Here is an 11,927-nt window from a genome sequence, read left to right as displayed (position 1 = left end):
ACTGGTGTATGTATTTACTATACCATAATTTTCATCATTGTTTTAGCGGGTACTCTGTTGATGATCAAAAAGCAGTTTATTGTAAAACAGCTGTGTTAAATCAGCGGCACCCTCATATATCTTGTGTTTACAGTGTCATCTCTTGATGTCATCATTTTCTCTTGTGCTTGATTAAAATCATGTTTTATAAATTGAGTGTAGCCTCAGTGTACAGGGTTTATAAAGTCTACAGTTGTGTGCAGTGATGTCCCAGAACCTCATGTCCACTCACTACCCACTGACTCACCCAGAGCAACTTGCAGTCCTATAATCTCCATTCACGGTAAGTGCTCTATTCAGTTATACCATTTTTAATATTTTTTTCCACTTTCATTTTTTATACCGTATTTTTATAGTATCTTTTCTATGTTTGGATACACAAATAACATTGTGTTATAGTTGCACAGCCTAGGTGTGTAGTGGGCTGAACCACTTAAGTTTGTGCAGGTGTGGTCTGATATTCACATGACAAAATCACAGTATGGCACATTTCCCTAACGTATAGCCCCATCATTATACGGCATGTGACTGCAATGCAATTTCAAGAGAAATCTCAATGGTGTTTTTTGAAGGAACTTGTCCAAATTATTCAAAAATTTACTGGAAGAATTAAATACTTGAGAATAGCAAAAACTTTTTTAAAAAGGAGGACAAATGAGGGATGAAACTAATTCCCCTAGACCAGCAGTTCTCAACCTGTGGGTCGCGACCCCTTTGTCAGTCGAACAACCCTTTCACAGGGGTCACCTAAGACCATCCTGCATATCAGATATTTATATTACGATTCACAACAGTAGCAACATTACAGTTATGAAGTAGCAACGAAAATAATTTTATGGTTGGGTCACAGCATGAACTGTATTTAAAGGGCCAGAAGGTTGAGAACCACTGCCCTAGACAGTGACTGTAACACACACCACCACAAATTAGAAGAGTGTGGACTGGTGAGAAACACACAAATGCCCTGAAAGAGCCCACACATGAAAACAAGGGCTGTTTATATGGTCAAGGCAGCCTTCAAAATCAGAATATGAAGGGTCCAATGAATAAGGGGAAAACGGATTATATGGCAGAAAATGAGTCCCAATCTAATAACATCCAAGGAAATATTTTAGGTAGGTTAATTGAGAAAAATGAAACCATAACTGTACCAGGAAATAATGTGCCAATATAATCTTGGCATGGGAGGGACTTTTTGAGCCCACACCAAGGACAGGAACCCTAAAGGAAAAGATGGACAGATCTGACTACAGAGTCTAAGTTCACTCCCTCAGCAAGAATGTGCCACATACTGTTCTAGGAACAAGACAAACACAATCTCTGCCCAGATGGGTTTCAATTCTACAAGGTAAAACCAAACTGCAGGCAAAGTAAAAAGGAGTTACTAGCTGGGGAAAGCATTTCTGACATGTGAGGGCTGGCTGGCTTCTCTATAACTGTCACAAAAGTGCATGAAAAGCTAACATCACGGAGACCAGAGTGATAGACATGAATGCCTCCTAGAGAGAGTGCCAGGAGACATGGACCCAGCCAGACTCACTGACGTCCCTGGGTTGCTCCACTCACCAAACTGGAAAAGATGAGGGGGAGTCCCCAGCGCTCCCCAGAGCCGTGCAGATGGTGCAGCCTTAGATGTGCTCAGTGGGACGGTCCCAGTGCAAATGCTCCGACAGCCACAGAGCAGCAACACTCACACTGGAAATGGCACACGACGTCCACACAACGCCTTTGGGAATTTATTTCGAGGATGTGGTTGAGGTATAGACAGGCACACAATGGTGCTATTTCTAATTCTGAAATGCTAGATGCAGCTGGAGTGTGCGGTATAGCGAGCCAGTCAAGTAAACGGGCTGGCTCCCCAGTGTGCGTTCATCTCACCTCCACTTGACGAGGTGGTGAGAGCACAGAGGACATGAGCACGTTCATGACACATTGCTAAGCAAAACCAGTGCAGGCCACAAAACAGCTTATAAAAGTGAGTCCACTGTGGCAGCAAAAACCTTGATCTACTCGTGAAGCTGGAAGGGCGTTTCGTAAAATGCCAACAGTGCTTATTGATGGTTAGTAAAATTGTGACTGATTTTCATTTTATATTTTCAGTTATTTTTTCTATAATGGAAGCATAATTATGAAAACAGAGGGGGTCTGCTTCCAGTAATGGCAGGTGAGCACTTTCATACTGATCCTCCTTGCTGAGAGCTGGAGAAGCTTGGAGGGACCCTGAGGGCTGGGAAAGGCAAGACACCCTAGAAGAAGACGGGGTGCGTGCAGGACTGCTTTGAGCACAGAAATCGAGATAGCGGGCCAGGCACGACAGAGCAGAGCATGATCGGACCCCACCCACGAGCACCTGGAGGGAGGCCTGGCTGGGGGGCCTCAGGGAGAGATACTCGCTGCAGTCAGATGCTCTGGACCCATGGCACCTCTCAACGTGGCCTCCTATCTTTACCATTCCTAAACGTGGGTTCCAGGCTGAGTGCAGACTTGCACGGAGGGCAAATGAAGATCTCTCCTCAGGCCATAGAAAGAACTGACCACAAAGGTGGTGGCTAACAACTGGATCACATTAATATGAAGCATTTCTATTCATCAGAGAATTACAAGTGTCATGTTGCAGCTGTGACCGTGGGGATGGGGACATGCTGGACAGAGTGTGGTAGACAGAGTGCTCCCAGACCAGCAGGATCCCTAACCGCCCACCAGCAACAACAGAGTGGAAATGAAGGTTAAAGGGCAAAGGGCAAACTGGATGCCACACAAGAGATCACTGCATGGACCTCACACAGGACTGAGAGGAAAGAAGCCAGGAGCCAGCTCACTGGGAGCTTCTCCAGCCCATAGCTTCCCCATCAGTGGTAGCATGTGTTTTTTATTTTAATAATCCTCAGCCAAGGATACCAAGGATATGCTTTAGAGAGAGGAAAAGGTGTGTGTGGGAGAGAGATACATCAATCAGTTGCCTCCTATACACACCCTGATCAGGGATTGAACGTGCAACCTAAGTATGTGTCCTGACGGGGAATTGAACCCACAACCTCCTGGTGTATGGGACAATGCTTTCACTAACTGAGCCACCTGGCCAGGGCACGTCTGACTGTATTAAAGCTGTGTGTGTATCCGTGTGTGTGTGTGTGTGTGTGTGTGTGTGTGATAACTAATGATGCTATGCAGGACCAAAATTGTCAATATAAAAGAGATACAAATCAAAGAAGTAGGAACTCTACAGTTTTAAGATGTGGTGGTTTGGTTTTGTCTTTCAAAACCTGTGTCAGCTCCCACCCCTCCAGCAGCAGAGTGGTCCCAGCGCCTGCCTGGGGTCTTTCATTGCACCTCCCACCCTGGGGGTGGCATGTGGACAAGGTGAGTTGGGGGCTTGTCCTGCGGGTGCTGGTGGTGGCCCCAGGGTTGAGTCTGGAGGGGCTGCAGAGGCAGCTGTTTGAGCACCAAAAACAGTAACCACAACAGAGAGAAACAGACCAACAGGTGCTTTAAGGTAGCTGGTTGAATCCCCAAAACCACAGCCGGTTCCTCAGCACTCACCAGCATGCCACGAAGTGGGAGGAGGCCCCGGATCCGGAAGTGGCTGGTTCCCGAGACACCTCTGCTTGTGTACAGCAACATATCTGAGAACTGAGCCAGGCAGCTTTAGATAAATCATTTAAAAAACGAGTAACAGGGTTTTAACTGTCAGATGAACTTCAACTCCAAGGGCTTGATGGTGTTATCAAATCTATTCAGCTTGCTGGAGATTTTTGGCGCAAAAGTGATTTTTATTTCATTCATACAATTGTTTTTGACTAGAAGTAACTAGTAACCACACAAACCAGCAGATGTCCTTGGCCCAGTCACCCCTCATACAGGAAGTGAGGTCTGGATCTAGCTGGATGTGAGGAAGAAGCAGATGACAGGAAAGCTGGTGGCAGCAGGGACTGGCTGGGAGGGCCTCAGCTCCCAAAATCAAAGCCGGACAGAAGATCCTGTGAGCTGGCAGCTCGGCAGGACGGACATCCCTGCAGCCACAGGCACGTGGAATTTTCTATGCGCTGGCTTTGCTCATCCACAGACAGAATCAGGACAGCAACTGGCCTAGGTGTGTTCTGTGACCCTCACATGGCTCCTGACTTTGGGGCTGCCCACCTGGCCCAACGTGCTGGCACAGTCCCCCTAACACAACTGCTGCCCATCCACCTACCAGAAAGAACATTCTCTGCTGCAGGCCCTTCCTGGTGAGCTTGTGCAGGCAGCCCTCACGGATGAACTCCTGAAAGACAGCAATGAGGTCTGTATTGTGTGGGCCCACAGCCGCCTCAGCAGAGAGCACGCTGGCGGGGCCAGGGCCTGGCTGATGTCACCATGTTGCTTCTCTGAGCCCTTGGATGAGCCCCTCACAGCCCCATCCAGCCCTTCACCGGTGCCCTCCTGCCCAGACGCTCAAGGACCCTCCGCACCTTTCTGCCTTCCTCCTTCCTGTCTGCTCCTCGTGGTCACTCGGGGCCTGTCTGGGTGCCAATTAACTCAGTCTCCAAACCATCTGCTGAGCACCTTACAGCAGGCTGGCTATACTAAGGCCGTCATGTAAAGCAAAGCGTGCTGCTCTTATTGAGAAACTTCTGGAAAGTTCAGCCAGAGAGATGAAGCCATGAGTTCCACATGGAGAAAAACTGAGTTGCGCACGTTGAAAGGTGAATTCTGTGGTATGTGAATTATATCTCAACCAAAACAATGAAGTAACCAGCGCAAAGAACTTTCTGAGTCACTTACCCTGCCTGGAGCGATGAGGTTCTCTATGCCAACCAAGTCCCGCTGCAGCTCTGTCAGCTTCTGGAGGTTCTCCAGTCGGACGAGGCTGTGTTGTAGTACGGAGGTCACTTCCGTGATGACCTGGAGGGCGTCTGTGTGAAGAGACCCCTCAGTACAGTCACCCAGGCAGGCGAGCGAGGGGTGGCACAGACAACCCTGTTCCCCTGCCAGCACCACTTTGTGACAGGAACTGGCATTTTATTTTTTAAAATCCTCACCCAAGGACATGCTCCTATCAATTTTAGATGAGAGAGGAAGGGAGAGAGAGAGAGAGAAACATGGATTCGAGAGTGAAACATCCATCAATTGCTTCCCATTCTTGCCCTGACTGGGGATCGAACTCGAAACCTGGGTATGTGCCCTGACTGGTAATCAAACCAGTGATCTTTGGTGCATGGGAAACGCTCCAACCAGCTGAGCTACAGCGGCCAGGGCAGAACTAGCATTTTATTTTTATTAAAAAATATTTTTATTGCTTTCAGAGAGGAAGGGAAGAGAGACAGAAACATCAATGATGAGAGAGAATCATTGGTCAGCTTCTTTCTACACGCTCCCCACTAGGAATCGAGCTTGCAGCCCAGACATGTGCCCTGACCAGAATTGAACTGCAACCTCCTGGGTCATAGGTCAACACTCACCACTGAGTCACGCTGGCTGGGCCAGAACTGGCATTTTAAAAAGCCGTTTTAATTCCAGGAACACTCCACTCAAACTCTACCCATAGCTGAGGCATGAGTGCAGGTTCCTGCAGATGAGCCACAACTTGAATTTGTTCAGCCCAAACTCCTGACTAGCCAACACTCAGATGTGGTCAAGAGAAAGAACAGCCTTTCTTTGTAAGTAACTAATGTTACAGGCAAGGCAGTATTTGTTCTTTAGGGAAAATCATTTACTGTAGTTTAAAGTCTAAATAATTTGCACCTTCAAAGTATTCGTAATTTTCTCTTTGAATGGATGTGCAGATGCTAATCTTATAGTTCAAGCCAAGTATGAAAATTTAGAATCAGGAAGGAAAACATATTCAGACGAAACACAACCTCAGATATTGAGTGGTCATCAGAGACCTGACCAGGACACTGGGAGCAGGTGTTGGCCAGACGGGTCCAACCCCACATGCAGTGACCACACCTTCCTTGTCTTCTGGTCTCCACCACTGATGGGGGCCTGATATCTTCTCATGAGGATCCCGCTGACTGCCTGGCCACTGCCCCTCGAGGTCCCAAGAAGCACAGGTGACACCCACCCCACCCAACTCTGTGCCTTCTCAGCTCCAGCTCCGTGAGTCTGGTAAATGGAGGTCTGTGAGTGCTGGCTCGGCCCCTCTTCAGTGGAGGGGACAACACCTTCCCCAGAGCTTTAGGAGGATGAAGTCAGATAGGCAGCACCTGGGGAGACGAATTACTCATAAATGACCCATTATAAGAGCCTTGGTGATGCCAACACAGGGCGGACACCTGGAGTTGCTCTGTGCAGACTCCTGAGCTCTGGCCCCTCTCTGGCCTCGCCCGCCCTCAGGGCCCAGCTCAGATCTGAGTGACACACTGTTGGTAAAGACTCTTCACTGCTTCTTCACTGCGGGCTGCCTGGCCCCACGTGTCTGTGTCTGCCCTGGATGGCACCCAGTGCCACCTTGCCCTTGGACATGTGTGCATGGAGTGCAGGGATGGAAGGTTTGGCTGCCCTTGGGCTGGAACTAGAACAGCCGTGGGCAAACTACGGCCCGCTTGAAATGAATAAAACTAAAAAAAAAAAAGACCGTACCCTTTTATGTAATGATGTTTACTTTGAATTTATATTAGTTCACACAAACACTCCATCCATGCTTTTGTTCCGGCCCTCCGGTCCAGTTTAAGAACCCATTGTGGCCCTCGAGTCAAAAAGTTTGCCCACCCCTGAACTAGAAGCTGCCAGATGCTGGGGATGTGCTTTGGACCTGATGCAGGGCTGCTGGACACAGTACCATCCCGTGCCTAGGTCTCCACAGAACCAGCGTGATGTTGACAAACCTTCAATGAACACTTAGCACCTGGCCAGCCCAGGCACAGCCCTTGGGAACCCCTTACTGAATGAAGGATAAAATTAAGATGCAAGGCCATCTTCTCTAAGCCCCAAGCTAGAGTACCTCCTTTTGTCCAACAGGCTCAAGTTCAACTCTTGGGAAGACCAAAAGGGCTGGTAACATCTACAGCCCGGGGCCTTCTTCCTTGGCCCTGTGGGAGGTGGGTCGTGGTGGGAAGGGACTCCATCAGCTGAGCCCTCCGGAGACGGTGGAAGCAAACCCGTCCAGGTGCCAGTTGTTGGCATCATGTTGCGTCAACAATTTACAAAGCACTTTCAGAAGTGCAGCCTCATTTGGCTTTTGCATCAGCACTTGAGATGGTCTGACTGTTGAGGAACCTGAATAGTGAGGGCGCCCGGCCTTCTCCATGGGCATGGTCTCCCCGATGACCTGGAGAGGGGCCACCCTCTCCCCCTAGCACTGGCCCCACCCCCCCTTGCAGGAAAAGACTGACAGAGGCCAGCATGGCAGCATTTTTAATGTTGCTGCACTTTATTTCCTTGAAAATGCTTGGAAATATTTTTGACAATTCTGTCTTTTCCTTTGTAGCAAACACGAAACACTTGCTTTTAGAATGAAGAAGACATTTGTCAACATCATATGATCCATTTTGTTTCTCATTCAGCAGAAAGCATCTTAATTATACCCATTTATGACTAAGGAGACCAGCAAGAAGTAGTGCCAGTCTTTTATCTTTTACTTGTAATGATGATGGTGAATTCACTTGTAAAAACCTTCCTATAGAGAGTAACTTCCTGCACTAAATTTATCCTACAACTAGAGGTGATATTGTAGGTTAAGAAGGTCAGGGTTTATTCTTTTGTTCCTTTAACACAAAAAAATGATAAAGTCTGTCTATGACAGAAACTTCTAACAGCCACCCTGGACCAAATGTTTGAGTTTTAGTGTCAAGGCTTACAGAACAGAAATACCTCCAGGTAGCAGGTCACTCTAGGGTCATCCCACCCCCACTGCACAGGGGGAGCTCCTCCAGGACGATTAGATCCCTTCACTCGTGGTTCAGATTTGGAGCGGGGCAAGGCCTTGCTGGAGCAGTGGGGCTGAAGGGCGTACTGGCCGGTGCAGACCAGGGCCTGCTGGCCTCCGTCAGCTGGGGGGGAGGGTGGGCAGTGCCAGCTCTGCCCGCTGCAGACTTGGCCCCTGGGGAGGGGAAAGCACACACCCTGTGCTTCCCAAATAAGGGAGCTGAAGCATGCAGGTTTGCCAACGCTGCTCCTACCTCAGCACGGCATGGCAGCCCCACTCACCACAGCAGTCGGGGTAGTCGTGGTGCCCGGGCGCATAGTGCCCGCACAGCCGCCGCAGCAGCAGGCGGTAGTGCACCAGTCGCTGGATGGGCTTCAGCAAGAACGTGTTGAGAGGTAAGTAGCAGACTTTCTGGAGCTCGAACTCTCTGTACACGGTCTCTAGCTTCTTGAAGCGTTTGGTGGCCTTTTCCAGTTCCGTCAGGACCTCATCGTGCCTTTGGAAGCAGCCGGTGAACTGCTGTGGAGGCACAACAGGGGCTCGTTAGGTCAGGGACCTGAGAGGGTGTCCGGCTGGGAAGTGGCCTCCTGTCTGGATGGCTCCCCGTGTGGACGGCACACACAGGCTGGAAATCCCAATGGGGCAGAACAGAGGACAACGGCCAGGGCGTGTCAGCTGGGTTTCCAGCCCCCTGGGGTCCATCCTGCCCCACGGAGACTCCACCCCAACCCAACCTCACGCCAGCAGGAGGGCAGCGGCTTGTCCACAGCGAAACTACCCCTGCGCTGCTGACTGCCCTCAAACCTCATGGGGGGAGGACCACAGGTGTCACCTCACTCTGCAGATGAAGCGCTGAGGCCGAGGGCTGTACCCGCCTCAGGTGGCAGCAGGGAGCTCTCCGCCTCGGAGAGGCTCCGCCAGCCACACTCCAGAGCAGGCAGAGTGTGTTCAACCCACTTGCCAGAGAGGGAGGGTCACTCCTGACACTGTTTACAGCACCACGTGCATACATGTACGGGCTGGCGGTGTTTCAGTCATAGTAAACTCAACTGGTCCCTACCTTCTAGAAGTTTCTAACATTCAATCAGTTTGTTTTAATGAACATTACATGTGACTTGTGTGGTATAAGCTCAAACAGATTTATATATATTTTGAAATAAATTTTTTGTAAGGGCTTTTGGGATAGATAATAGTTATTAATGAACCAAAAGTGTGTGGGGGTAAAAAATGGCGCTCTGGGCAGGGCTCTCTGAAGACAGCGTAAGCGAGCCTGCAGCCCCTCAGGTGTCTAGGAGCGGAATGGGCCGGAAGGACCTCAGGAGTTTGGGCGGATTGGGTGGAGGTGGGACAGGCTGGGGATGGAGGTGCCCACCTCCCAGTGAATGGGCACAACGGCGAAGGCTTGGGGACTTGGAACGATGCAAGCGGGTAGAAGACGGCGGTGGGAGGGCCCCCAGAGTCTCAGGCTGGATGGGAGAGCACCCAGGACAGATGCATGGGCCGGAGAGGCCCATCCCATCTGTTCAGCAAGAGCAGGGCCCTGTGCAGTGAAAGCACAGCCGCTGGTTCCAACGCCTGTGGTGACCGGCCCTCAGGAGAAGGCCTCTGCTTCCTCCACGCTGCTGACCTGGTGACCTACAGCCAATCCTTCCCATGAAACTCTAATGCCTCTGAAGAAAAACCCCTGAACTATGAGCCCAGAAGGAGAGTGGACGCAAACCCTAACAACCCCTGGACAGGCTCTGCACGCCCCGTCCAGGCAGGAGCTCAGCAAGCTCAGCAACAACGGCATGGCTCATGACCTGGGTGAGTCCCCTGGGCCCGGGGCTCATGACCTGGGTGAGTCCAGCGCACTTCCCTGGAGGCTGCTCTGAGGGGAGAGGGTGCCTGAGGGGCCTGGTTCCTAGAGGAAGGAGCCCTGTCCTGACGGAGTGCTGTTTGAAGGGAAGAGCTGCCTGGACGGGAAGGCTGGGCACCGGGAATGATGATGTTCCCAGGGGATCGCTGCTCCGAGGGAATTCCATCCTGACTTGATGCCGTTCTTAGAGGAATGAGGGGCGCTCCTGTAAAGGGGTGCTGTTAGGGGAGGACACTGTCCTTAGGGGAAGCAGCTCTGAGGTGAGTGCTGTTCCAGGGAATGTGGTCCTGAGGGCACACTGTGCTGCACGGCATGTGCTCGCCCGGAGTCGCTACCTTTAACTGGCGCATGTTCCTGAGCAGGACGTCCCCGATCCGCTGGTGGCTGCCTGGGGCCTGGGCACCGGAAGGTCCTTCCCTGGAGCAGAGATGGACAAATACAATCAAACCTCAGGAAGGCTTGTGAGATCCACGCTGATCCATCTCGTGGGCCAGCCGTCCCAGCACGGCCAGGACAGCAGTGAGCTCCTTGGGAGGTGGAGGCCTGTGCCTGACAGAAGCATCTTTACTCTGGGCCATTCTATAAAAGAAAGTAATTAGGAAAAAAAATAGAATCATCTACTTTTAACCAACTTTGCTCATTCTTCTGAAGTAGGATGAATAAAAGTGATTATTGTCTACTCCTCCTCACACGTTTTAAAAATAGACTTCAATGAAGTAATGACTCTGGTGAATTAGTGTCTGAAGCTGGGAGGTTCACGAAAGCAGTGGTGGTGACGAGGGGCGGCCGCGTGTGCGGGGCGGGGACGGGGTTGGGCATTACCAGAGTGCCAGCCTCTGCTCCACCTCACACAGGAAGCCCCTGTGGAACTCGTAGATGGGGTCGATGTTGGAGAAGAGCAGCGTCATCAGGTCCGCAGGCATGGCATCCTCCTTGACCACGGCGCTTCGGAACCACTGCGGGAAGAGGAGAGCTCGGGTGACTGAGGGATCACCCCGGGGCTGTGGCCACAGGGGCCTGCGCTGACCCAGAGTCCCCCTGAGGACAGCTCACATGCCATGGCTTCCTCTTGACTGGCCACCAAGTTTTCCCAATATTACACGAGAACAATTCTGGTGAAAAGCTTCAAGTGGCTATAGTCCCAGTTTTATGAAAAAATGGACCCAATATTCTGACCCGACTCAGACATTGTTTAAATGTGTTTCACAGAACATGTACAGGTAGATCTCATGATGGCTGAGAGGTATTTCCTAGGAGGGTTCTTCCGTCTCTGGTTTAGAATTAAGAAATCTGAAGAAAATCAAAGTAACAAAAGACTTAGTTTTCATACCACAGTGATAACTTCTAAATCCTTCAGGTATGTGCGTTCTGTGGCGAGAATCTCCTTCGCTATGAAGTAGGCCTCGTCGGCGCCTGTGCCCTGCAAGAGGCGCAGATGGTGAGCGTGTGCCTGTCGGGTACGCCACGGACAGGCCACATGCGCAGCCCTTGCTTTCTCCTGCTCAGATTCACGTTCTCACACGGTTTTGTCCATAATTCCTGAAGACATTCCCCTCTGAGTAAAAATATAAGCCCGTTGTTTCTCCTTCACATGTTTTTCTCATTGTATGTTATTCTTTTTGAGAAAAGAATTGCTGTTCAAACATCAACATATTGAAGCTAATTATTGGTTTTGCGATAAAATTATTGTTCGGATACCACTACCAGGAGTGTAGCTGCTGAACACACAGACGCGAGAGTGTGTGTATATGTATACATGTAATGATAACTGTTAAAGCCTAACTCACAAAAAAGTTATTACGATTGCCAAAGCTCTACATCCTAACGGTGCCCTGTGAGACACCGGGCGGCCAGCACGCGTTGAGTGCAGGGCCCGGGATGCCCAGTGCTGGAGCTCTAAACCCCATCAGGGCCTCTGCCTGATGTGCAGGTGCCGGCAGGCCAGTCAGCAGGGAGGGGACCCTCAGGAGCAGAAAGGGTGGCCCTGTGCCCCTGGGCCCCACCATGCTTGGCTCTCGGCAAAGCACAGGCCTCACGCTTGGGCTCAATGGCCCCTTCTTCATCCTTCCTGGCTGGACGACACCTGGTCCTGCTCTAGCCCTGCGCCTTTGTGTTGTCCTCCACCAGGCTGAGATCTCTAAGAGGCCAACTGTCCCCACGTCTGCCATGCAAACATGCCTATGA

The 11,927-nt window shown here is 50.6% G+C and overlaps 1 protein-coding gene across 4 annotated transcripts in view; it reads right to left on the bottom strand.

Annotated features, from left to right (window-relative positions):
- Positions 1–11,927, bottom strand: part of FARP2 (FERM, ARH/RhoGEF and pleckstrin domain protein 2) — a 93,462-nt gene that overhangs the window by 4,718 nt on the left and 76,817 nt on the right. For all 4 annotated transcript variants that reach the window (XM_006760532.2, XM_006760533.2, XM_006760534.2 and 1 more), the window contains 7 exons: positions 11,074–11,163; positions 10,566–10,699; positions 10,079–10,160; positions 8,167–8,404; positions 4,801–4,931; positions 4,232–4,300; positions 3,580–3,669 (listed from right to left, as the gene is read on the bottom strand). In XM_006760532.2, the coding sequence (XP_006760595.1) occupies positions 3,580–3,669; positions 4,232–4,300; positions 4,801–4,931; positions 8,167–8,404; positions 10,079–10,160; positions 10,566–10,699; positions 11,074–11,163 (834 nt within the window). The remainder of the gene's footprint in view (positions 1–3,579; positions 3,670–4,231; positions 4,301–4,800; positions 4,932–8,166; positions 8,405–10,078; positions 10,161–10,565; positions 10,700–11,073; positions 11,164–11,927) is intronic.

The sequence above is a fragment of the Myotis davidii genome, unplaced genomic scaffold (genome assembly GCF_000327345.1).
Source record: "Myotis davidii unplaced genomic scaffold, ASM32734v1 scaffold370, whole genome shotgun sequence".
Classification (NCBI taxonomy): domain Eukaryota; kingdom Metazoa; phylum Chordata; class Mammalia; order Chiroptera; family Vespertilionidae; genus Myotis; species Myotis davidii.
Note: the sequence above shows the minus strand (reverse complement) of the source record. Positions and strands in the feature narration are given on the sequence as shown.